Source organism: Rattus norvegicus, chromosome 7, assembly GCF_021556685.1.
Source record: "Rattus norvegicus strain SHRSP/BbbUtx chromosome 7, alternate assembly SHRSP_T2T, whole genome shotgun sequence".
NCBI classification, from domain to species: Eukaryota; Metazoa; Chordata; class Mammalia; order Rodentia; family Muridae; genus Rattus; species Rattus norvegicus.
In genome coordinates, this window is record NC_141540.1 from 37,119,163 (window position 1) to 37,145,000 (window position 25,838).

Sequence of the window (25,838 nt, forward strand, 5' to 3'; positions counted from 1 at the left end):
TGGGAAAGTCTTCACTGGAGGGTAATGATTCCAAATGCCACACCTTCTGCTCTTTCGTCAAGGGCTCTAGCAAGAGCAGCTGGCTTTGCTCTGTCTGTAGGTCTGTCTGTCTGTCTCTCTCTCTCTCTCTCACTCTCTCTCTCTCTATCTCTCTCTCTCTCTCTCTCTGTGTGTCTGTGTGTGTGTGTGTGTGTGTGTGTGTGTGTGTGTGTGTGTGTGTAGGTACTCTCTTTCTACCACGTGGATCCTAGATTTAGACCACCAGGCTTGGCTGAAAGTGCTCCTATCCTCTTTCCAGACCCCAGCTGGTTTTTGCGTTTGTTTTTAATTGCACACGAGTAATATAAATGACTATAATGTCGTAGTTTGTTCCCACTTCCTCGATTCATGCTGAGGGGTCAGGAGTTCTACAGTTGCTTGGCAGCAGGGATGCATACTACAATGAATCTGGTGATCATGTCTTAGTTCTGACATAGAAATACCTCCATCCCAAAGGTCTCAGACACGGCCAATCATCTTCACATCGTGCCCTGAGAGCCTCTACTCCACAGAGAGCCGATGGGCTCTCATGACTGCTTAGAAACTGGAGAAGTACCCTTTGTTCTGTGTCTAGAATAAAATCCATATACAACACATACATAATGCAAAGTGTGAACCTGCCAAGCATGTCACTAAGACTTATAGAGAGACCATGGCGGGCTCCTGGAATCTTAAATGTGTCTCAAGAGAACAAGGAAAGGACCTGGTTTGTTTTATGCTGCCTGCTGGGTGGTGCCATTTGGGTAAGGCTTCCTACGTGTATGCTCTAAAACGCCCCACCAGTGGCAAAGGGGCAAGAAACTGATCACTCTTACCTGATCACACAGGTGCTGTTGTAGAAGGGAAGTGGTAGAAGCCTGGAAGTCGGCAGTGAGCATAAAAATTGACCCATATTCTTGGTTACAACCGCATGATCATTATTTATTTATCTCTTTCTATGATGGGAATTAAGTCCAGAGTTTCAGGCATGATATATAGCAGTCTACCACTCAACTGTATTAAGCCAGAAGTATATAATCTTATATATATATATACATATATATGTATATATGTATATCATACAACTCTTCCTCTTCCCCCAACCCCAACATCTCTACTCCGACAGTCTCCAAGACACTAAGTATATAACCGACTTACTTATTATGTTTAAGGTGTATACATGACCCTGATCTATCCTTAGAGGCTAAAACAGTGCTAGCATAGTGTCAATGCTCAAAACCATTTTTAGTGAATGATACAGGCACATGTGTCTTTAAACAAACCACTATGTGCCTGAGGGCTTCGTGGTTCTGATGTGTTTATCACCAGTTGCGTGACACTGACAGAGTATTTCTGCAACTATGAAGAGTTGCTGTACTAATGCTATTTTATACATGACTGCATGCACATGCACACAGGAGCCTTTACACCATCCGTCTCTAGACCAGAATGTCATAGTGAGCTAGCTACTGAAAGAATCAATAACCAGGAATCGATGAATGAAAGTTTTGCCACGACTATGCACATTTAAATAATCACCTTCTTAGATGGTCCAGCCCTCAACAGTGTCTTGGACAGATCAACACAGCACAGTTCAGATGATGCTACTTTCGAAAAAATAGATCTCCTTTATCTTGTTTTTATTTTATTACATGTAATACACACATGTGCATATGTGTGTACATGTGTTCATGTTTAGTATTGGCTGAAGATGCCTTCAGAGGCCATAAGAGAGCACTGGACCTCCCCAGAACTGGGATAGGGAGGGTTGTGAGTCACCCCATCTGGGTGTTCTGAAAGAGTTCTTTTAACTACTAAGCCATCTCTTCAGGCCCCTTTTACATATGTTTATTTAGTGCTTAAGAAAAAAAATAAACCTCCAAGGGCCTTACATATAATAAACTATAAAACAATGAGTTTCTATCTTATAAAAAAATAAATTAATCAAAAGTTAAGCATTGTTAATTTGTTAATTTTTTATATGATTTTAAACATCCTACCTAGTGTGCTTAATAAAGGAATCTCTTTGTAGAAAACCAATGTGTCCTATGGAAGATGAATTTTGGATCTTTTTTTTTCTTTTTTTTTTCGGAGCTGGGGACTGAACCCAGGGCCTTGTGCTTGGTAGGCAAGCGCTCCACCACTGAGCTAAATCCCCAACCTGGAAGATGAATTTTAAAACCCCATGAATAATTAAAGTCAAGCTCACCAATGTGGCCCAGGATTTCTGAAACTTCCATGAAATATGAATCATCACCAAATGAGAATGAGCGCCTCCCCCGACCCCAAATGACAGCATTGGGGCTCTCAGAGTAGGGGGCCAGAAGAGTGAGGGGTGAAGAGTCAAGGGATGAAAGGGTAAGGAAGGGCTGAGGGCATGAAGTGGGTAAGGGTTGAGGGAGATGGGCGTGGGAGGATGAGGGCATGGAGAGAGAAGAGGGAGTGAGAGGATGGGGGAGTAAGGGAATGCAGGAGGGAAAGGGATACAGAAGGGGAGGGGGAAAGAAGCTGGAGGGGAGGAGGGAAGGGAGGTGGGGAAAGGGGATAAGGGGAGAGGAGAGAGAGGAGAGAATTGAGGAGGGGATGGGGGAGTGCTCCTCCTCTTCCAGAGGACTCACCTGTATGCTGGCCTGAATCTCTGCAGGGCGATTGCTGCCAGGTGCAGCCTGGCCTCCACCATGATCTCCAGGTCAGCAACAGAAGACAGATAGAGGGGCCTGTTGCACTGGCGCTCTGTCTCTGACAACAGGGAATTGATCTTGTCCTCAGCCTCCATCAGCAAAATGGACTAAGGAAAGAACACCACACAGCTGACACAAACTCTGAGATAAAGTCTCACTCTTGACAAATACTTGTTGTTGTTGTCCTATGGTTACATTCAGAGCAGTAACAGAGGTCGAGAGACACAGGAGTGAATACCTAAGCAGTGGTGGAGAGGCCCAGAGAGGAGATTGCGGCATCAGGTGTAGACTTGACAACAGTGCTGTTGGATCTCTGTTCACAACAGTTCTGTGCAGTTCTGGGGAGTCACCGTCGACATGGACTGGTCAACATTAAAACATTGCCCCTTGGGGACAGCACAGAGAGATGTGCCTGGGAGCCTCTTGTCACATGCTTATCAGGTGATCAGTATTTTACCTTGTTTTAACATGTGTTTATACTCAACGACATACTACACACACACAGTGCTTCATTAACTCTGAACTCACAGGCAAAAGAACTGTATAGTTCATGACTGAACGAAATGTGTGTGGAGTAACTATTTTCTCTGTAAGGCACATCACAAGTACTAGACACCATTTTCATATGAGGGACATTTTTAAACAACAAGAGTCATCGACAACAGAAACACGTGTGCAGTGGGAAAGTATAGCACAGGTTGGGGATTACTAATGCAAAAAAAAAATTCTGAAACTGAGACATTTAAGCGCTGACACAGAGTTCCAAAGGCTTTAGATACTGAAGCCTTTAAATGTTTGGATTAGGGATGTTCAAGCAGAGAAGTCTATGCAAATATTATAAAATCCCCCTCCCCCGCATTTCGAAGATTCTGGTAAAGGCCACTGAATTTGTCCTGACATATGAGAGAAATGTAGAAGTACAAAAAGAAGGAAACCAAATGCTAGCACAGAACCTCATTCAACATGGTTGGCCCTGGGCATGCTGGGTGTAGTTGTTTTATATTCAAATTTCCTGTGATTAAATTTTCTTGACATACTGAGCATGTCCACAAATGATCATAAAAGCGTGGGTGTCAAGAGTGTGCTTTTTTGAAGTTACAATAAATGTTAGGAAATGGGCAAATTAGCAGACAGAATCCATAATGAAGACAGACTATATTCCAAGTTAAATTCTGATTGCCAAATTGGGAATCTGAAGTTGATTAAGTTTCATGATAGATAACCGAGAGTAAACAGAACTAATATGGCAGAAGACAGTCTTTCAAACAATAGGTCTCATCATGCACTTTCCACATGGGACAACTGTGGACTGGTTCTCACAGTACTGTAAGAAGGTACTGTGCAAACTTCCAAAGGAGGGATGGAGCCAGTAGCCCTGGCCCAGCTGTCTAAGAGCCACAACATCAACCAGCATGATAGGATCGCCCCAAGGGTGCAATAGTGGTATACACGCCTTGGTGATAACCAACAGCTCTCTAATTGAGCTTAGGACAGGCTCAGCAAGAGGGAAATCATATGTGGTACTGAATACCTAACAAACTAACCAGGTCTAGTGAATTCATGGAATTTGTGGAGGAGAACCTACAAATGCCATGTTAGTAGTCCAGATTAATAATCCTTAACTACATTCTAAAGATTTGTTTGTTTGTTTAATGTATGAGAGTACACTGCTGCTGTCTTCAGACACACCAGAAGAGGGCACCAGATCCCATTTCGGATGGTTGTGAGCCACCATGTGGTTTCTGGGAATTGAACTCAGGGCCTCTGGAAGAGCAGTCAGTGCTCTTAACCACTGAACCATCTCTTCCTTAACTACATTCTAACTATTTGCCTGTATTCCCAATGATAAGTACAGCTCCCATTCCTTATCAAGGAAACTTCCCTCTGTGATAGGCAGAGACCACTGCAGAAAACCATAACCCAATCAAAATGCAGATCTGTGGATCGAGCCATGTCCCAAATGAAATGCCTGCAACACAATTCCTGGACTCGGGATCCAGGGTTCATGAGAATGGACAAAAAGATTTTAAGAACCAGAAGAACAGAAAAGGTATTAGAAGAGTGTGTCTTCTAAAACTATTAGAGATGCCACATGCATGAAATCTCATCCTCATAGTAGCCTACATAAGACCCGAAGAAGGACCACACCATTAGGCTGCTACTGCAAGGGAGAAAGCTCACGCGGCTTCATCTCTACACAGAGAACTACAGGGATGCTGAGAGTGGGAGACATAGTCTTCCTTAAGGAAGAGCATACCAACTGGTTATCCAGGGCCAGAGATTAGCTCTGAAAACTTGACATACAAGTAACATTATACAGACTGACCAGGCTGTATTTGGGTACTCAGGATTATATATTTATACATAGATATATGTAACAACAATTCAAAGAAAATTAAAAGAGGCCATGAACTTGAGAGAGAGAAAGGAGGACATTGTGTATAAGAGGGTTTGGAAGGAAGAGAGGAAAGGGGGAAGCGGTGTAATTTTATTATAGTCACAGTTAATAAAAAAAAGAAAGAAGTAGATCTCTAAAATTTTGTGTGTACACAGCAAGGACTATCATAGGGTAATTTACTGTAATGGTAAAAAGCATGGACACTTTAAATAAAAAAAAATAGGTTCGATTCCCAGATCTATGTTTTGTTATTCAAATAACATTAGTAAATTTCATATATCTAAACCTTAGGTCTTTTATGAAACACAGTGTAGTAAAATATGATTAATACCTACATCATAGTGGTGTGAGAATTAAACCAGCATGCAAAGGGACTGTTTTGTGGCGAGCATTTTGATAAGCTATTTACCATGATTTGAAAAAAAAAAAAACCTTCAGACTTACCTTGATGGTGTTAAGCGTGTAGTCATCTCTAAATCTCAAAAGCTGGGCATGTGAGTTTTCATTATCTTTTATATAAAAATGTGAAGAAGAGAAAATTTTTAGAAATAACAAGGATTAATGGTTAGTTTAAAGAGTACTTGCAGTTGTTAAGATCCATCCCTCATGGGACACATAAATAAATTTAAATACAAAAAAGTCAACAATGAGCATTATAAATGCATATGCAAATCAACCACTCCATAAAATACAGCTTAGAAAGCTAATGCTGACTGTTGGGCAACCCATCAGAAAACTGAAAATACCCTTTTCCTGCTGAATGATGTTACTTAGATTATTAATTTCTGATATAAAATTGTGGCTCATCCCCTGATCTTTCATAAATTTCTAACACTTCAAACAAACAAACAAACAAACAAACAAACAAATTAGTTCTACTGCTAGGTAGAGGCCCTCATTGTAATAGCAGGGAGGGAAACATCTGGAACAGCAAGTCTAGTCAAAGCAATGTCATGGAATATCTATCTCTCTCAAATTCTTGATCTACAGCCTAAAGTCTACCCTTCTTCTTCTGAAGCAGGATTTAGATAAAAGTCTTTGCCTGTGTCAGTCAACCAGCTGGGCAAGTACAAATCACCTGACTGTACAGTGCCACCAAAACATTATCTACATACAAGATGGGTAAACGGAAAGAATGATTTGAAAATCAAATGGTACTTGGCACTGTCTTCCTCTTTTCTTCCAATCCCAACCTCCTGGCTATTATCCTACAACAGAAGACTCTGAACTTAGGGGTCAGCTGAGTAAAGGGATTAGATTTAGGCTTTTTTTGCAGGGGGGGGGAAGAGACCAAAGAGATACACTTCTAGCACAAGAATACAAGAAGCTCTCAGAACCTACTCCTCAGAGAAATTGGTTCTTAAATGTCTTATGGTTTCTGGGAAAGTTTCTAAGGCATATAGCAAATGGACAAATCAACTTAACGATTTCAACAAATTCAGGTCCCAGGGAGATACTTTGTCTCCAAACAGAAAGTATATAGTTCCCAAGGAACAACACCCATGGTTGAGACTTGATCTCCATACTCAAACATACACATGTGTACCCACACACACAAAATACAAAACTAAAGTTATCACACTCCTTGATTTTAAAATATATTAAACATCTATAATATACAAAATAGTATGATATTATCATATATGCATTCACCTTTATTCCTATCCATTTATATACCCGTAACCATGTCAATATTCATGCACATAACTGAATAATATATGCCAAACACATATACTATCGATTACAAATAGATACAAATAAAACCCACAGTTAAATATCATATGGTAAATAAAATTTATTTTAAGGTAAAAATCTAGTATATTTAAAACACACATATACTCGACAGGAATACACACCATCATATGAATCTGTATCACTGCGGTATGGATCTTTGGGAATAGTGTATGAACCTCAACAGGGGACTGCTTCTCTCTACCACAGGATGCTCGTAGCACAGAATAGTAAACAGATAGAGTGAATCAAAGCAAAGCAGTGGGAGAGATTTATCTTTATTATGCCCGTGTGTCTCTATGTGAATTTTGTGTGTGCAAGTACCTGCAGAATCCAGAGGGCGTCAGAACCCCTGAGCTTGAATTATGATTGTGAGCTTCCCAGGGTAGGTGCTGGGAACTAAACCTTGGTTATCTACAAGAACACCAAGAGCTTTTAACTGCCAGACTATATCTCTAGCCATGGATTTTGTTTTCATATAAAAAATTTAAGATGCTAAAAATGCATTTTGTTTTTACATAAGAAATACAAGACGCAAAAATTGTGAGCATTCTGTGAAACAGTGATGAGGTCTATTTTGCATATTCATATCTATGAATATGCATGATGGATAGATGAATATGCACATACTTGTGCCATGACATAAACATATGTGTGCCACAGGACCTCAGAGGGAGAATATACACTTGTGTATATTGATTTGGATTCTGGAGAATGGAGTGGTTAGTGGTTGAGGGAACCAGGATAAAGCAGAAACTAAAATAAAAGCTCACCTTTTGCGTTTTGGGTGTTGGGTTTGCTCTTGTCGATAATAACCGGGTAGTACACTATTTTCGGTGAATTGTCGGGGATACAGTTTACCGTTGCAGCCAGACTTATGAAGAAGTGTGACTTGACAAAATTAAATTTATTTAAGAGATGCTGGGAGCCAAGATTAACCAAGACGGAGGGCAAGCCTCTGTTTACTAGCTCTTCAAGTGCCTACAAGTAAGAAGGGAAAGGGGAAAGATCAGTTAAATATCTGCTTGCACCTGAGTTTCACTACCATTTTGTATTTCTGATTTGGTGTCAGATAAAATATTAGACATGATAGTTCTGTAAGAGTAAGGACCATCCCAGCTCCTTGATGCTGCCTCCTGCCTGAAATGGAAACTTCTACTTTCTTTAGGAGGTTAGTTATGTCAAATGATATTTTACTGGAATACATGGGTGCAAGGATGTCTTGCTAAAGCAAACATGTGAAAGAATGTTTCCCTGAAGCAGACCCAAATAAAAGGATGTTTTGATATAGCAGACACGTGTAAGGATCTGAGATGAAGGAGGGTAAATATGACCCCACAGACAGTGGGAGAGGAGCACTGAGTTTTGGTTTGGTTTGCTCTGCCTCGCTATTCACTAGCAACACCCATGTATTGGTTCGCCTTACAGAGTGTTGTAGAGCTCAACTTGTGGTAATGCTGCTGTTGAGAGAGACTTACCTAAAGAACTGCTAGCGAGGTTCCTGTGGTAGTTTACTGCTTCTGTGGCCTCACCTCAGGTCAGCTGGCAAGCCTAACCGTTCCTTCAGGATTGAATTATAGCTGCTGGTTCATGCCTGGTGTCTGCCAGCTGAGAGGACTGGTCTGCAGCTGCCATTGCTTGTGCGCTGCCTGCCTGCCCACAGCTGCTGAGTCATCTTTGGTATTTGCTATGGGTCTGAACTGGTGCCAAAGAAGATCAAGCTCGCCCGAAAAGAACTATTGCTGAACAGGTCTATTCCCCAACATCCTAATAACTTTTCTCTTCTGGTGGTAGGCCAGAGGACAGATTGAACCCGTATTAAAAGTAGGTTGCAAAAAAATGTATGCCTATACCCGCCCTGCTACATAATGAGAGACCAAACATGGGGTCAGAGTGAGGGGACAGACCCCTTATCAGCAAGGGGGAGACTGCAGGCGCTCTTCAGTCACATCCATAGATTGCTCTGAGTTACCAGGCATGCAAACTGGACAGGAGCAGGAAAACGGTCTCCCTAGCCAGCTTAGCATCCATGGTCAATAGCACCTTTTCCCAGCCCCTCTCCCTCACATACATTCTTCCCCTGCAACTAGGACTCTAAAGTTCATTCGATGGCCTGCAACGGAAGACAGCAGATCAAAAGTACATGGCGGTGTAGGTGGCCCCACAGATGTTTGATCATACTGTGAACCCCAAGATTGTGTTACTTACTGGCAAACCTGTTTCTAGTTGTGGTGTGATTCAGCCCTAGCACACAACATTTTTAATCCAAGAGCTTTCTGTTTACTGTAAACAGGATTAAATAAAGTCAACTGTAGGTCAAGAGGTGGAAAAAGCAGCAAGTTGGCCAGAACAGAACACGGAAAAAAAAGAGTAAGAGGAAGTCAGGAGAGCAGATAGAGATACACACAGGAAGTAGAAGGGAGGGACATTGAGATTGAGGGGTTTTTGAGATGGTGTGGAGGAGTACTTTCTTTTGGAATGTCGGCTGAGGGGGAATGCCAACTGGATGCTTTCTCTGCCTCTCTGGGGTAGCACTCTTTCAACCCAGCATCTGGCTCTGGAGTCTTTATAGGCAAAATCAAATGCTTGAGGTTTTGTTTTAAAAAAACATTAAGGACCCCACCAAAGCCTTGGCAGCAACTGTCCTACAGGTTGCCTGTCCATTCATGATCCAGCTGGTCATTTCACAGCCTTTTCAATTCTAAATCCTAACCACCCCTCCCCTCTTCCCAGGTACTGAAAGCTAAAAAATCTCTCAGTATTGTTGATTGACTGATGCTTGATTGGCAGACATCAAAATAATACCTGGTGCATAGTAGGCACAACAGATTAAAGAGACCTCTGTAAAACTTGAGTGAGATGGTACTGTGAGAAAAGCTGCCAGCCAGCAGCCCAGAAGACCCCCCAGAACCTATAGAGTAAAAGAAAACTCATTCCCGAAAGTTGTCTTCTGACCTCCACAGGCATGCTGTGAGATGTACCCCACCCACCCAGATAAGAAAAATGGAAAACATAAAAAAGAAAGACTTAAGCAGATCAGATCATGCTTTTGTTCGAGGCTCTCCAATGGCCCCCATTTTGCTCAGATAAGCACCTGTGTTACAAGGTCCCTACACAATACTTCTCAGCTTGACCTCTCTGGTTGTATGTACTGCCACTTCCCCACCATCCATACAGCTCTCACCGCACTAGTCAGGGTAGCTGTCACCAAGCCAAGCAAATCTGGTAGAAGACCTCTGTACTTATTCCCTGTTCCTACATTATTCTTTTTTGAAGATACATGGGCTCCGTCTATATTTGAGTGACGATGAGTTTGCTCAGCCCATCCGAAATTACAACCCTCACTTATTACAGTGCTCCCAATCCACTTTACACACTCGTTGCTGAGTCTTTCAACCTCCAACGGGAGTCACTTCTCTGAGGTTATGACACTTCTTATCACTAGTCCTGCCCAGTAAAGTGTCAGTTCCTTCAGGATTTGGTTGACCTGTAAGCTGACTGGCTGTGGTTGCTGGCCACGTAGCAGTGCCTTAGATGCAGTAGACTCTCAATAACTTTTGAACTGATACGGGAAGAAGGTGCTGGGTGCTGGGGCTAGTTCTTCTAGAAAAGAGAGAAACTACTTGCCTCTCATTTAAAAAAAAAAACAAAATTCATCATTTGGGAGAGGAGGCAAGAGTAGGCAGGTTAGCCTGTTTGATCTCTATTTCTCTTCTCTTAATCTATTCTATGGGTTAAGAGCAGCGCAGATGTGGAAAACCCTATGGACCAGAGATGCTGACCAACGGTGGCATCAGGAAAATTATTAGTCGTCCCTACCCAGAGTAGAAACTACAGACTGGCTGGGGGGTGAGGCAAGAGAGGACATTTTTCCTCTCTTCCCTCCTCAGCAAACTGATTTAATGAGCCTTGACAATTACACACAAACACTTGAGGATCAAAGGAAGATTAATTAGTAATGCTATTTAACGCTCCTTCTCTCCCTCTATGCAGCACATACAAAGTGTAATCTGAAGAGTCTTGAGCAGGCCAACACTACTGTTTTAATTAATTAGCTAATAGAAATTGGGCTCCCATTATACTGTCAGTCTCTTTTCAAGTAAAAAGAAATGATCAGACAGACGTTCTTTTCAGACCCAACACTGCTCCATAAGGAATGTATTTTTATGATGGCCTGCCATCTGTGACTGGTAAGAGGGACATAGTCCTAAACTCCCCAGTGTTATGGAACACCTAAACGTGGATATGAATTTTTATCTTTCTAACACCAGTCACCTCATTTCAGGCAGCTTGCTTATGAGTTAGGATAAAATTTTAGGGGAAAATATTCAATGAAATGAAACATAATTAAAAGTAGACTTTATGAAATAAAATGCAAAATAATAGAAAAGTAGTAAGATTATGTTTAATAAAAAAGAGGATCTGTGCTTTATCAAAGTTAAGAAAAACAAAAATAGAGCAGTTACAAGGAAAATGGCTTTCAAGTTACTATATATATATATATATATATATATATATATATATGCATACAGGTACCTATGTATTAGCTACTTTTGATGCTATGACTAAATGCCTGAAAAAGCAAATTCAGAAAGGATTTATTTTACCCCACAACAGGGAGGCCACACAGCAGGGACATGAGGTATCCAGTCACATTGCATCTAGTCAGGAAGCAGGGACTTGAATGCTGTAGTTAAGTTTGCTTCTGCACTGTTTATACAAAGCCAGTCCTACATGGACAATGCTGTCAAGTTCTAATGCCTGTTCTGCATGTTGACTGCTTCCTTGGCCTCAGTTGCAACAGACTATGTGTGCCTTGTAGGCTGATCCTGAGAACACACTCTCCTGGGTTGCTGGTGTGGAACTGGGAGCCCCTTGGTAGCATCCTTTTGGGCTCTCACCTCTGAGTGGACCTTTGTTTGGGGTCTTGCCCTTGGGCATCCCTTCAGTGTGCTAATTAATCTCTTTAACAATGAAACTGCTTTCTCTACAGCAATCATGTGAGCAACTTTAGATGTTCTTGTTCCCTTCTGTGATAAACTTTACATTTTTCACTTCTTTCTGCTCCATTTGATGCCCCTGTCCCTCTGCAAATCTAAGTAAAAGCGGTCAGCATTGCCCATGGCATAGTACAAAGTCACTCCATTTTGAAAGGTCCACTGTCAAATAAAGTCCTCCATTGCTTTTGAATCCAGCCTCGATCAAGTTGTTAGAGCACAGATAGAACACAACAAGATTCTTTACCAGAATGTAATATGAATGGCTTCTAATCTAATTTCCCATAGACCACAGTCCTGTCTGAGATTTCATAAGCCAGACTTCCATTCTCCACAATTTCTTGACATTCATGTTTTCCAAACACCCACTAGAAAGAACCATTAAACTCTATATACCATATTCTGGGGGCTTTTCTAGCCTTGCAACTTCAATCTCTTCTACACTCACCCTGCAGAACAGCTTCCAGTGGCTCCAGAACCACATGGTTGAGCTTATCTGAAGTGACCCCACTTCTGGAACCAACTTTTATATTTGTTACTTTTCTCATGGCTGTGATAAAATGCCTGGCAAAACCAAATCGAGAAAGAAGAGTCTGTTTGGGCCACAGTTTGAGGGGAAAATGGCAACAGAGGATGACTGGTCACACTACATCCATGGATGTAGGAGCAGATTGATGTATACTGCCACTGGTGGTCAGTATTTATACAAACACTTACTCTTCTTTATTCTACCCAAGAACCCAGGCCATGGGCTGTTACTGCTCACATTCAGGGTTGGGAAGGTCTTCCCTTTTTAGTTCAGCATTTCTGGAAATACCCTCTCAGACACACTCAAAGTCTGTTTCTATGGATTCTAAATCCAGTTATGTTGACATGGATCATTAATTGCCACAGCTTAGTTAAAGACCTACCACCAAAAAAGTAAATAAGTAAATAAAACCTAAGTGTATCTATCTGCTCCTGGATTACTGGGCTTATGTATTCTCTGCCCACAGCACCTCCCCTAACCCTTGTGACAATAGTTTTTGGTGAAGGCCTTCCATGTAAGCACCTTAAAAGGTGTTAATAACATCATTAGGGTTTTTTAAGTTTTTTTTTTTTTTTAGTATTTAAATGTCACTAGGAAATCAAGTGCTTAAGTACCAATCATCTGATTCTTGACTGACTTTAATGGGCAGTCTCATCCTTATTTTTCAAAAAGCTTTTGGGAAAGTTAGAGATTCATATAAAAATGCTATAACAATGCAAGCCCTATAGTTGGTGGGCAGTCTATTTTTGGCAGGCAGTCTGGGAACTGAGTTGAAGGGAAACAAGGAGCAGCCATATTGAACAAGTGGGCTGCTCCAAAAGCAAAGAAGTTCTTCAGTTATAGTCAAAATTAGTTGCTACCGTTTAGGTAACCAAGACATTTAAGTGAGAAAACCAGAGATAATGTGTGGCAGGACAAGCTGAGTGGACAAGCTGAGTGAACACATGTCTGGTTCTAGAAGCCAGGGCAGTCACTGCTAGTTTACTGGCTTAGACATCAAGTTAATTTGATAGAATTCCAACTTTAGCCTCAGAACTTTGTGATCAATCCCTACCATCATACAATGAGAAAAGAAAAGAAGAGAAGAGAAAAGAAAAGAAAAGAAAAGAAAAGAAAAGAAAAGAAAAGAAAGAAAAGAAAGGATTGGGAATCTGGGGTTATTCTTGGCAATGCAGTGAGTTGAGGGGCAACCTGGGCTACATGAGACCTTGTTAACAGTAGGAAGCAGGGAGTTGAGAAAAGAATGCGTAACACATAGAGCAAGCTTTCGAAATCAGATATTGTGCCTGCCAGACAGGCTGAAATGAGTCAGAATATTTCCACATTAAACATTGTTATTACCTGCATGTTGTCTTTACTGGTGAGAGGTTTTCCAGAATCGAATGATTGAGTTATCTGTCAAAAATACAAAACATTAACAATAGAGCCCACATTTATTTGAGCATTCTTTTAAATGGAATTATTAATGCATCCTAAAACCATTTGAGCACCATTTTGTTGTCAAAGTAATATGCATTCCAGTCAGAAATATTAATATACAAAACACTAAAAATTATGTATGCTAACTTCTTTTATGTAGCAAATGTTAGCATTCTGATATCTTTGCTGTCCTTTTCTTGATTATTTTTTAATTATGTGCTCATTTATATTCCATTTTCACTAACAATTTACCTAATTTTATCCCTACAAAATAAGTTACTTACAAACCTCAGTCTAGAAGGTGTCAATGAAGGTTGTATAAGAACTAAGTTTCTTCGCCATTTCATGTTACCTACTGAGGCCTTTCCCCATAGTTACCTCATCAACCAACCTTAGGTGAAGATGGATATTTTGTCTATATTTTGATCACTGTCACTGGGATTGAACCTTAGAAGTTCTGGGTAGAAGACAAGAATGTCTTGAGGAAATGGAAAGGCTCAACTTCTGCTCCCACCCACGCCATGTGACTGCATCGCCCACGGCGTCATGCAACATCCTCACTTTTAAAACTCTGTGGGTTTGAGGCAAAGCTGAATTGCTATTTGGAATGACTGTTTGCAGGCTGCTTACTTTTTATATGTGAATCGCAGATTCATGCTTGGGTCCGATTGCACTGGCTCAAGGGAGACATTCATTACCAAGGGAAATTGTCGTATCGTAGAACAAGAATACTTGTCTTTTCAGCCTGACAATCCTTTTGAAAATATACCTGAGCCAAAGCTGGTGCTGCTCTTCTATCTCCTCGATCACCAGAAAGTATCCGACAGTCTCCAGGGGCAGACAAGCCACTTACATACAGTGTCCTCCCTCAAGATCCTGTATCAATTTGCCTAAATGTTCTTGAGATCCTAGCAACCAATGTCCCGCCCAGTCCCTCTGAAGACACTAGGGAGCCAGGGAGTGTCATCCTCACTAATGCTCTTGGGCAGGTTTCTTCCTGCTGCTGTGGGGGATTCCCTCTTACTTGGCATCCATTCTGCAATCTCCTCCCCAGTACACTGCTCACTCCCACATCTCTAGATGCCCACGCCAAAATATCAAGTATAACTTTCCCTGTCAGTCAGTCCTGGTGCTGTGGAAATCTCCCTCTGAAGGAGCTCTTTATTATCTGTGAGACACTGAAAAACTAGCCATTCAGTGAAGGAACCCTTTCCTGATACAAATGAAGTGAATTCAAACAGGACTTTACATTTAGGGGTAAGACAGGAATCTCGATACAAATACAATTGTAAAATACAGAATTTTTGTAGCACCATGAAGAGCCGGACAGTCATGAGTAAGTTTTCTTCAGCTCCTTCCTTTGCAAGTGAAACCAAATTCATTAAACTCTTCTTTAAATAACTGGCCCGCAGCCTAATAACATTGGCACCTATTTTAATTATAAACCCTGAAAGCATTTCCTCTTTTAATTACACTTTTAAATTCCCAGTTGAAGGTGGGAAGCTGCAAATTAAGTCTGAGAATACGGAATTTGAAGTCAGAATCCACCGGGAGATGATTCACCTACACGTTTATCTTATGAAAGTTTCTAGATAAAAATGAAATTTGGGATGTTCATGTTAAAAAAAAATGGTTTCTGGAATTTTTGCTGTTGGTTTTCTTGAAGGTAATGGCCATCAAAAATCCTTGTTTTTCAGTCCATTTATGTGGTCTCTCTTTCCATCATATCTTCCTGGACTATATGTGCAGATGACCCTAAATTCATCTTTTTGACTTCTGTTTCTCTTTGTCTGCCTTGGTTCCCAGATTATTTCAAGTCAATAGCAACTAATCCTGTGTCTTAGATGTGGTTTTAGTCACTTTTACTGGGATGAAACACCATTACCACAAGCAACTTGGAGAGGAAAGGACTTCTTGGGCTTACCATTCCTCATCAGTATCCCTCATCAAAGAAAGTCAGGACAGGAACTCACACAGGGCAGGAACCTGGAGGCAGGAGCTGACACTGAAACATGGAACAGAGCTGCCTACTGGTTTGTTCATTGTGGCTTGACTAGCCTGCTTTCTTATAAACCCCAGAACTGACAACCCAACTGGCCTGGGCCTTCCCACATCAATCACCAAGAAAATGTTCCACAGGTTTGCCTGTAGCACACTCATACGGATGTAATTCTTCAACTGGGGCTTCCCCTTTTTCGACGACTCGAGCTTGTGTCAAGTTTACATAAAACCAGCATACCCTACTATTTTAAATGTCCCTGTTAATTCTCCCAATATCATATATGCAACCCCAACTGCTCCTCTGAATTCCAGACGTTACTGTGCTACACTATGGACGCCACACTATCACCTAGCTTTCTATGCATCTCATGCATAGATTGTTCAACTCCTCCTTCACAATGAAAACTACCTGCCAACTGCTCAGACTGAACACTCCTTAGCCAGGCTTGACTTCAGCTCTGACACTCAGCCTCCAGAAACCATTGTCTAACACCACCAGCTCTTCCTTCACAGTCTGCCTAGAAGAAGACCACTGCTCGCCCCCCTCCACCCCAGTCATTACTGTGTCTCAAGTCGGATTACCTGGCTTCCTAGACCTCCCCTCCTTCCTTCGTCCCCTCTCCTCCCCTCCTTCTCTCCTCTCCTCATCCTTTCTTCCCCTCTTCCTTCTCCTTCCCACGGCCTCACAGGTCTTTTCCAATAATAGCATGCACACATTTTCCCCATGGTCTTTGTCTTACAGTGATTTGTGCCTGGAAGGACGTTCTCCCTAGAACTCTGATTGGTTCGTGCCCTTCACAAGTTGCTAATGAGAAAAACCTTCCAAAACCACCTGAATAACAAAACGGCAGCACACTGCCCAGAACAACCGACGCCCTTCTCACCTCTGTTGGACTATGTTCACAGCACATCGCCACCTGTCACAGAGATACGTGCTTGGTGTTTGTGATCTGCCCACCCCCCTCACTAGAAAGCAAGCTCCGGGAGAGCAGTAGCTCCATGCAGATTTTCACCGCTCCTTCTCCATGCATGGGACAGAGCCTATATTCAGTAAGCACTTAAGATATAGTCTGAATCTTCCAAACTACAACTTTAATAACAAAAGACAGACTGTCTATAATAAGAAAATGCTGTTGATTTGGAGGCAAGGAAAAAAAGAGCACTAATTTTATCTACATAGGAAGATAAATTCATTTATACCACAGGAAGGAGAGAATACACTTCTCTCCCGATGGGTAGTGTGCTGGCTAGTTTTATGTCGCCTTGACACAAGCTAGAGTTACCACAGAGAAGGGAGCCTCAGTTGAGAAAAATGTCTCCGTAAGATTGGAGAGTAAGCAAACCTGTAGGGCACCTTATCAGTTACTGATTGATGGAGGAGGGCCAGACCCTTGTGGGTGATGCTGTCCCTGGGCTGATGAATCTGGGTTCTATAAGAAAGCCAGCTGAGCAAGCCATGGGGAGCAAGGAAGTAAGTAACATCCCTCCATGACCTACATCAGCTCCTGCCCCCAGGTTCCTGCCCTGCTTGAGTTCCTGCACTGGTTTCCTTCAGTGATGGACTACGATGTGGAAGTTTGAACCAAATAAACCCCTTCTTCCTCAAGTTGCTTTTTTTGTTTTGTTTTGGTTTGGTTTGGTTTGGTTTGGTTTTTGGGGTTTTTTGGGGGAGGTTGGGTGTTTTTGTTCTTGTTTTAGTTTTTGTTTATAGTGTTTCATTACAACAAGAATAACTCTTAACTAGAACAAGTAGACAAGTCATAGACAGCTAGGCAGATAAACATTCACATATACATCACATATACCATGTAATGTATGTAGAGATATAGAATTTATATAATATATATACATAGACTATATTGGTGTTATTTAATGAGAATCCCTATGAGGATGTGCTATATAGAACTTCACAGCTCATAAAGCCCAGCTGGTCTCAGGCTCACCTCCAGTCCTCCTGCTTCCGGTTGCTGAGCACTGGGATTGGAGCAATGCATGGCCGCAGTTTTTATTTTGTCATTTTGTAAAACTTCAGTGTGGGAGATTGGCCCCAGGGGTTTGTGCATCCTGAGCAATCAACGGAACGGCACCTACAGCCCTCACTCGCCCTTGTTTGCAGTGGTACAGATCTACCCGGGTGCTCGCACATGCTAAACTACTGCTCTACTGTCGCACTGCGTCTGCAGCCTCCATTACACTGAAGAACAGCAGTGTCTGAGTTGTATGGAGTGTGAGAAGAGGAGTTCTAGAGGATTACGCTAAAGGAATAAACCGTGCGTAAATATAAGGCCTGACTAGGGAGTGACTTTGAAAACTTAAATTTATTTTGTTGATTTTTTTCAAGGCCTCTAAATTTCAGTTCAACTTCCAACATATATCTGTAGGTCTCATGCTCACACACCATCTCCCCAGAGAGTGACTTGCTCGCTCGCTCTCTCTCTCTCTCTCTCTCTCTCTCTCTCTGTGTGTGTGTGTGTGTGTGTGTGTGTGTGTGTGTGTGTGTGTGTGTCTATGTGTTGGTGTGTGTACAAGAGCCATGTGTCTCTATGTGTACATGTAGAGGCCAGCGCAGGATGTCAGATGTCCTTCCTCTATGGTGTATTTCTGTGACACAGGGTCTCTTACTAAAACTACAGGACTTCTGCTAAGTTGGTTGGCTCACAAGCTCTTGGGGTCCAAGGCTGAAATGCAAACACATGCGGCAATGCCCAGGTTTTTATGTCCGAGTGGGGATTTGAACTCAGTCAGTCATACTACAGAACAAGCATTTGTCCCCCACTGAGCTATCTTCTAAGCTCCTCAGTAGGTTTCTTACTTTTTTAATATTTGAACTGATTTTGTAGGTGCTTTTGTAGATAATTTTTTTCATATAATATATTCTGAACATGGTTTCCCCTCCCCCACCCCCTCCCAGATCCTCCCCACCTCCATTCCCATTTGACTCCATGTGTGTTTCCCTCTCTCTCTTTAGAAAACAAACTTGCTTTATTGCTAGTTTCCAATTCTCACTATATATGCTGGGGTGATGAAATTACTACTTATAATGAAATCAAAATTCTAATCAGCATCTGCCTCAAGCAAGGTCAGCCAGCAAGTCCCAGATCACCAGGAAAACCAAAGCAGAAGAAAATAATCACTCACTCCAATTTAATTTATGTTCTCACTGTAAACTCCAGCACTTATTTTCAAGGATGCTTCAATTACCCAGTTTACAAATACAAATTAAGCAAGTCAGGTAAAACTATCTGCTAAAATCAAAATAGATTAGGCAAAATGGAGACTGTTCTTCCCTTGGAGAAATCATGAGAAATCTAAAAGGAGCAAGAGATATAACCCAGAGGTCCTGGGTCTCATCCCCAGATCCAAGAGGAGGAGGAAGTGGAAGAGGAGGAGGAGGAGGAGGAGGAGGAGGAGGAGGAGGAAGAGGAGGAAGAGGAGGAGGAGGAGGAGGAGGAAGAGGAGGAAGAGGAGGAAGAGGAGGAAGAAGATGAGGAGGAAGAAGAGGAGGAAGTGGAGGAAGAGGAGGAAGAGGAGGAGGAAGAGGAGGAAGAGGAGGAAGAGGAGGAGGAAGAGGAGGAAGAGGAAGAGGAGGAAGAAGAAGAGGAGGAAGTGGAGGAAGAGGAGGAAGAGGAGGAGGAGATGATATATAAACTAAAAACATCCAGATAAGATATGCCAATAGGACACTTTGATGAACAACATTAAACAAAAGTGGTAAGATTAGACCTACAAATCTGGGCTATGTTGGAGGATGTACCTAGATAGACCACCATAATGAAAAGCAACATACTTACCCCTGAGCCAGAATTCCATCCCTTGCAATATTCTTCTCCAGGACCGTGCTCCCTCCCTCCCTTCCAGCACATTTCCACTCCAGAGAAATAAAACTCTGCTTCTCTGGAGCCAGCCTTAACAGCAAGATCTGGAGCACTGAAGACTGGGGAACACTTTGATGAGGATGTTCCGTAGGTTTTAGGACTGCAACTTCTTTTTAGCATTCAATCCAATGGAGAATGAGGAGGTTACCTTAACTCTCGTTGTAGCTTTATAGCCAGCAGGTATGGCGCACGGCATGTTTTTTCCTTGATAAATCTGGGATAGCTCATAAAAGGCTTCGGAAAAGAGGCCTAAATCTATAAGGATTTCAATCTAGAAAAGGAGGAAAGATTTTAAGTTAGTTCCTTTTACTCATAAAACACAAATTTTAGGGAAAACTCATCAGTTTCTAAGATCCAAAACCCATGCTCAGGGATGGTAGTGTGTAACTAATCCATGTTCGCTGGTTGGTGAGCGGAGAACAGACTCGCGTGACTGTGAAAATGCCTGTTTATGTGTGCAGAGGACCACAGGACTAACAACAGCAGGGCCATTCAGAGTAACAGGCTCTCCTCAGCTGTCCCTTACTTCATCGGAGGCAGACACAAAAATATAACAGCCATGGCGAAGTTTAAAAAAAAATTAATTGAACTCAACTCTTTGTTCCCGTGGTTCCCATGGGAAACCGGAGAAAAGCAAAGTAAAAATATGCCTGATGTTCTTGAACTCTCTGAGGAAAGTCAGACAAAAGCACAGTGTGTCAACATGGAGACAGCTATTAATTTTCTTATCTATAATTAACAGTGTCAGTTTTAAAGCCATATGCTTAACAGTTTTAACCAGTTGGTGGCTATATATCCTGCAAGGTTTGCTTTAAACACAATTCAGCTGGACTCAGTCAGGAAGTTAAAGGAAGGGGAGTTGGTGTTCAGTACGTTTGTTGAACCTCCCTCGGACAGCATGGCCGAGTGCAGGTTGATGGTTCCCCTGGAATGCATACTTAGCCAAATTTAAGTGACACATGAAGCTCTCACACAGGACAAGACGGCTTAAGAGGTGTTGACAAAATTCTGCTTTCAACAGTGGGATCTCAGAAAATGTCAGTGAGGAAGAGCCCTTCAAGAGAAGGGTTGGGAATCATGTAAAGGAGAAAGAGGTCCCTGAGCACAGAGGTCACAGATTTTTGTGTGTCTGGAGACAAGAAAGAGAGAGGAAGTGGGCACACATGGTGACCTAATACACAGACACTTTAGACCACAGTAGAGAGCTCTTTTTGCAGTGTGAAAAAGAGTGCTGTATGTGATGTTCATGAGGGTGTGATGGGCATGATATATATGATGGGTGTGATTTATATATGTGTGATGAGTGTAATGGATGTAATAGGTGTGATGGATGTTGATGTATGTGATGTGTGTGATATGTATGATGTGTGTGATGGGTGTTAATGTGTGTGATGGGTGTGATGGATGATGATGGGTGTGATTTCATGATGTGTGTTGATGTGTGTTGATGAGTGTGGTGGGTGTGATGGGTGTGATGGAGAATGCTTGAAACCCCAGTGTTTGCAAGGGCAGTGAGTTTCAAGCCAGGCCTCCATTAAGAATATAAAACCAGCCTCAGTCAGAGTGAGATTGTGTCAAAACACATGGTCTGAGGGTACATCTCAGAAGAGAAGTTCATGCTATTGTAGACAAGGCTCCAAGTTCAGTGTCAGCAGGGGAAAGGTTATGGAGACTTTGAGGGGTGTATAGAATGGATAAAGAGAATAAAGCACAAAACTGGATAAACACACACACACACACACCATATAGAATAAGACAAATCAATTTATTTTCAACCAACATACCCTACTCTCTATTCTCCTTTCTATACTTGGTTTAAGAACTTAAAGAGTGGAAAAAAACAAAAAACACTTCAAGAAAATAAAAAAGGCAGGTTAAGGGAAATAAGTTTGGTAAACTAATATAAAAATAAAACACAATGGGCCACAAGGCTGTTGTTCTTAATTGGAAGAGAAAGCCATTTGTCTGTTGAGCTGTACACTGCAGTTGTTGCTAAAGAAATGGTCTCTGCCCATCCCCCACGCCATGGCTGCAGTCATCGAATACTAAAGTCAGCACTTGGGGAGACAGATAGACTCTTCTGGACCCCAGGCAGCCATTACTTTCATTGACCACTATAAGAAAATATTCCTTCAGACCTTTGTGTGGTCAGATCACTGTACCAAAACAACATCAGCCAAAGCTAACTCTGACTTATTTCATCATATCCATTTAAGCAGTTGCAGCAACGGTGACCTGCTCTGTGGACACAAGCCAGAGGACACTGACAACTAGACATCAGTCAAAGCTTGATACACCTTCTGAAGCAATCACACCCTTCCTGAGAACGTTTAAAATGTTGAGAATAAATCTTTGATGGGGTTAGCAGGTCTATAGCGAAGCACAGCAGCAGATCATAAAGAGGCCTTACAACGTTCCCTGGAAGACTCTACTGCACCCTAGAAACTTAACCGCAAGATCTATCTATCAGGGCCTGGCTAGTCAAGGGCCATCAATACCTGGTGTTTCCCAACTCTGATGTTTCTCTTTCACTTACTGACAACCCAGTTGCTTCAGGAAGATCACACAGGTTCCATTCACACAGACTGTTACTGATCCTCGTGGGATCTATCTTTTCCCTTGCATTTGACAAGACCTTAATCCCAGTTTTCAATCTTACTTGTGCCCAAAGCTCCCATGTCTGTTTCACACTGCTCCCAGTGTTAGCATACACCAACCCTGGTGGTATCATTCCCCTGACCAGCATTCTATAGTGAATACCCCTCCTAGCCAAAGCTCCAAACAGAGGGCATAGTTCTTCACTGGCTTCGTAGACACTCTCTGACAGAATCGTGACCAAAGTCCAAAGACAGAATTCTGCCTTGGTCTAATGTGGAGAACTATGAATTTTTTGAGGTTATTTATGGGCCCATGGAAGACTCAAAGGAGGCTCGAAAGTAACATCAGAAAGTACTGTGGGCAACTCGTGGGCAGTTACACCACTGAAGGATCTACCTGCAGCATGGACAACTCACAAAAAACTACTCTACCAAAGAGTTCTAAGCCAGATCACTGAGGGAAATGGTCTTATGAGGCTCTGAGCCCCAAGAGCCTCTCCTTCCTCCAATGAGAGAATGTTAATAGGCCCATTCTTAGTTCTTGAAGGTCTCCTACTGTGATCCAAGACAGCAATAGGCATGTACAACCTGGAGAGGAAACAGCTACCCAGCATAGCTCTCTGACAGTTCTCCTGTCATCATCTACAGTCTCCCTGTTCAGAACTTCCATTCCAGCAGCACAAAGCACTTCTGTCCCCTAAACAGTTCAAAATTTTCTCACTTCTGTATCTTTCCAAGATCGTTGTCTTTCCCACTCGCTGAGCTGTCTTATTTTCAAGCCTAAATTCTGTCTATTTAGTGAAACCCTTGGACCAGAGCCATTTGTTTCTTGTTCAAACTTTGGGAATAAGTCTCATCACATTCACCTGCAAATAATCAAGTGACAGGTACATATGTTACCAGCTTATGGTGTGCCCCATCCCTCTGCCCAGTTTTCATAACCTTATGATCAAAAACTGCGGGCTACATGTCTTGGACTCAAGTTTCTAACATGGTGCTTTTAAATAAGAGGTATTCAGTAAGTCTTTTCAAAATGCTACTTATTTATTAGGGGCTACCTCTGAACACGTATGAAAGTCAGGACAAGTGCAGGAGTCAGTTTCTCTACAATGTGGGTTACAGGGCTCAAACTCATGTCAGACTTGGCGGTAAGTGCCTTTACCCGGATGAGCTATCTCAACCAGCCCCAAATCTTACTTTAAAATGAATATTTGTTAACTATTTTAATATGAGTGGCAGTGAATACACACATAGACTGTTGGCACTTGACAAATATTCACAAAGTTCAATCTAAAAATCAGGTAACGAATGCCGATATGTTAACCTATTATTACCCAAGACAGTTCAAGGAATTAAAAAATGAATAAGATACAGACCCTAGCCTCAAGAATATTGCAGTTTTGAAAAGAGAGGGAGGTTGAATTTTTTTAAATGTGTTATTAAAGTGCAAAAGCAAGATAATCCATGAGTCAGTTACTCACAGATGGAAAGCCAGACACTTTAAGCACCCACATGAATATTTATGAAGTCCTTAAAGATTTCTCTATTTAGAAATAGAAAGCAATGGACTATTCACCAAGGTACAAAAGTTTTACAAGGAGGTATAAGTTACAGGAAAGTCAATTTCTCCTCATTGAAAAACAGGAGGGATTTGAGGGACAAAAGTAGAGAGTCTCCAAAGGAGAAGGAAAATGGTGTGCTGGAGTCCCAGAGTGCTGTGCGGAGGTGAGCTGGACTGAGGTCCTGCAGCACAGTTCTAGAATCTGATCTTTTCCAACCACAATAGCTGACATGCATTGCTTGTCCCATCTGCTTCTCTAATGATGCTTTTGTGAGCAGCTTGAGGACAACTGCATAGGGAGTGTTTGCATCACGGATGAAGATTGCAAAAGTATATCTCTGCTTTACTTGTATTCATTTTATTATATGTGTATGAGTGTGTGTGTGAGTGTGTGGGTGTGTTTGAGTGTGAGTGTATGTGTGTGAATGTGAATGAGCGTGAGTATGTGTGAGTATATGTGAATGTGCGTATATATGTGTGTGTAGAGTACATGCGTATATGTATGGATGTGTGTGTGTGTGTGTGTGTGTGTGTGTGTGTGTGTGTGTGTACTGCATGCATGCCTGGTGCCTGAGGCAGACAGAAGAGAACGACACTGGGTCCCCTGGAATTGGAGTTACTGACCCAGGTACTCTGGAAGAGCAGTCAGAGTTCTTATCCACTGAGCCAACCCCCCAGCCCCTAGATCAGCTCTTTTAAAATGATCTCTCTGTGAAATGTTTGTCAAGATAAAACTGATTGTGTCACAGCATGCGTGGAAATGTGTGAAATGGTCAAGATATAGTTTAAGCTCAAGAATACCAAATATTTTATTTTAATTGTTTTTCTTCCTTAAATTTCTCTGCTTTCACAGTGTTCGTTAAAGGAAACTATAGCCAGGAGGTGGGGGAGGACTGGGTTAATATGGTCTGTGCTTATGTATAAGTGTGGGGTGGGGCACAGCTACAGTTGAATTCCACATTAGCACTCAGGGAACAAAACTGCAGGGCATTGAAACACCCAGCACAGGCAACTGGGGAAGAAGGTAGGCACTCCCAAGATCTTGGGGTTCCTGTTCAATGTGAAGGTCAGGCCAAGAGCACATGAATCTCTAAAGCAGACTGGTTACAGAAGTGACTGTCTGCTTCTGTTACATCAATTACCAGAACAAAGAAACATCACTTATACCATGCCGGACACAAAAGTCCTTAACTCTAATCTTGCTACCATGATGAATCACAATATAAACACCTGGGCTTTCTGATGGCCTTCAGCAATCTTTGTGAAATTCTTGTTCCACCCACCAAGGAGTGTCACAACTCACAGAAGTCCTTAAGAATAGAGTTTCAGAAGCCAAAACACTGTTTGACCCCAGAAAACCAGGCTCTCAATAGGAACTTCTAGATGGTCTTGTGCTGGGTAAGTCTTGTTCCGTACTTTACTGTGGCCCAGGCATAACACTGTCTGAAAGAGAGGTTACTATTATGGCGTAGCAACAAAAATATGTGTATTTTGTGCCCATGGAAGCCAGGAGAAGACATTATTGAGCCTCTGAAACTGGAACTACCATACGGAGTCCAAAGTGGGTCCTGGGAACTGAACTTGGGTTCTCTGGAAGAGTGGTAACTACTTTTAACTGCTGGACCATCTTCCCAGTTGTCCAAACTGCATTATTTTTATATCAATATAATATCATGTCCTTAACAGCTTATTAATAAGTATTAGAATCAAATGAAGGCAAAACAGTACTCTTAAAGGATAAAGAATATCAAAAGTATTAAAAGTCTGCAACATACCTTGAGGATTCTTGCTTCTAGATTCCTCACTAAGTCTTGGCAAATGACAGACACGAAATACTGGTATAGTGCAAGGAGAGGCAGAACCTACCAGAAGAAAAACATTCTCTGTTTTAAGTTAGCTTAGCAACTTAATAGGCCAGTAGTCCAATTTTGCTGAACGTTGACTGTAGGAGGAACTACACAAATGTCACATTTCCACATTAGAGAAATAAACTGCTTGTTCAAATAAAATGGTCTGCCTAGTTATACTAGG

The 25,838-nt window shown here is 41.9% G+C and overlaps 1 protein-coding gene across 2 annotated transcripts in view; it reads right to left on the minus strand.

Moving 5' to 3' along the window:
* Positions 1 to 25,838, minus strand: part of Cfap54 (cilia and flagella associated protein 54) — a 283,006-nt gene that overhangs the window by 104,207 nt on the left and 152,961 nt on the right. For both annotated transcript variants that reach the window (XM_087557147.1, NM_001447141.1), the window contains 6 exon segments: positions 25,583 to 25,669; positions 19,798 to 19,920; positions 13,696 to 13,749; positions 7,602 to 7,809; positions 5,542 to 5,606; positions 2,637 to 2,806 (listed from right to left, as the gene is read on the minus strand). In XM_087557147.1, the coding sequence (XP_087413273.1) occupies positions 2,637 to 2,806; positions 5,542 to 5,606; positions 7,602 to 7,809; positions 13,696 to 13,749; positions 19,798 to 19,920; positions 25,583 to 25,669 (707 nt within the window).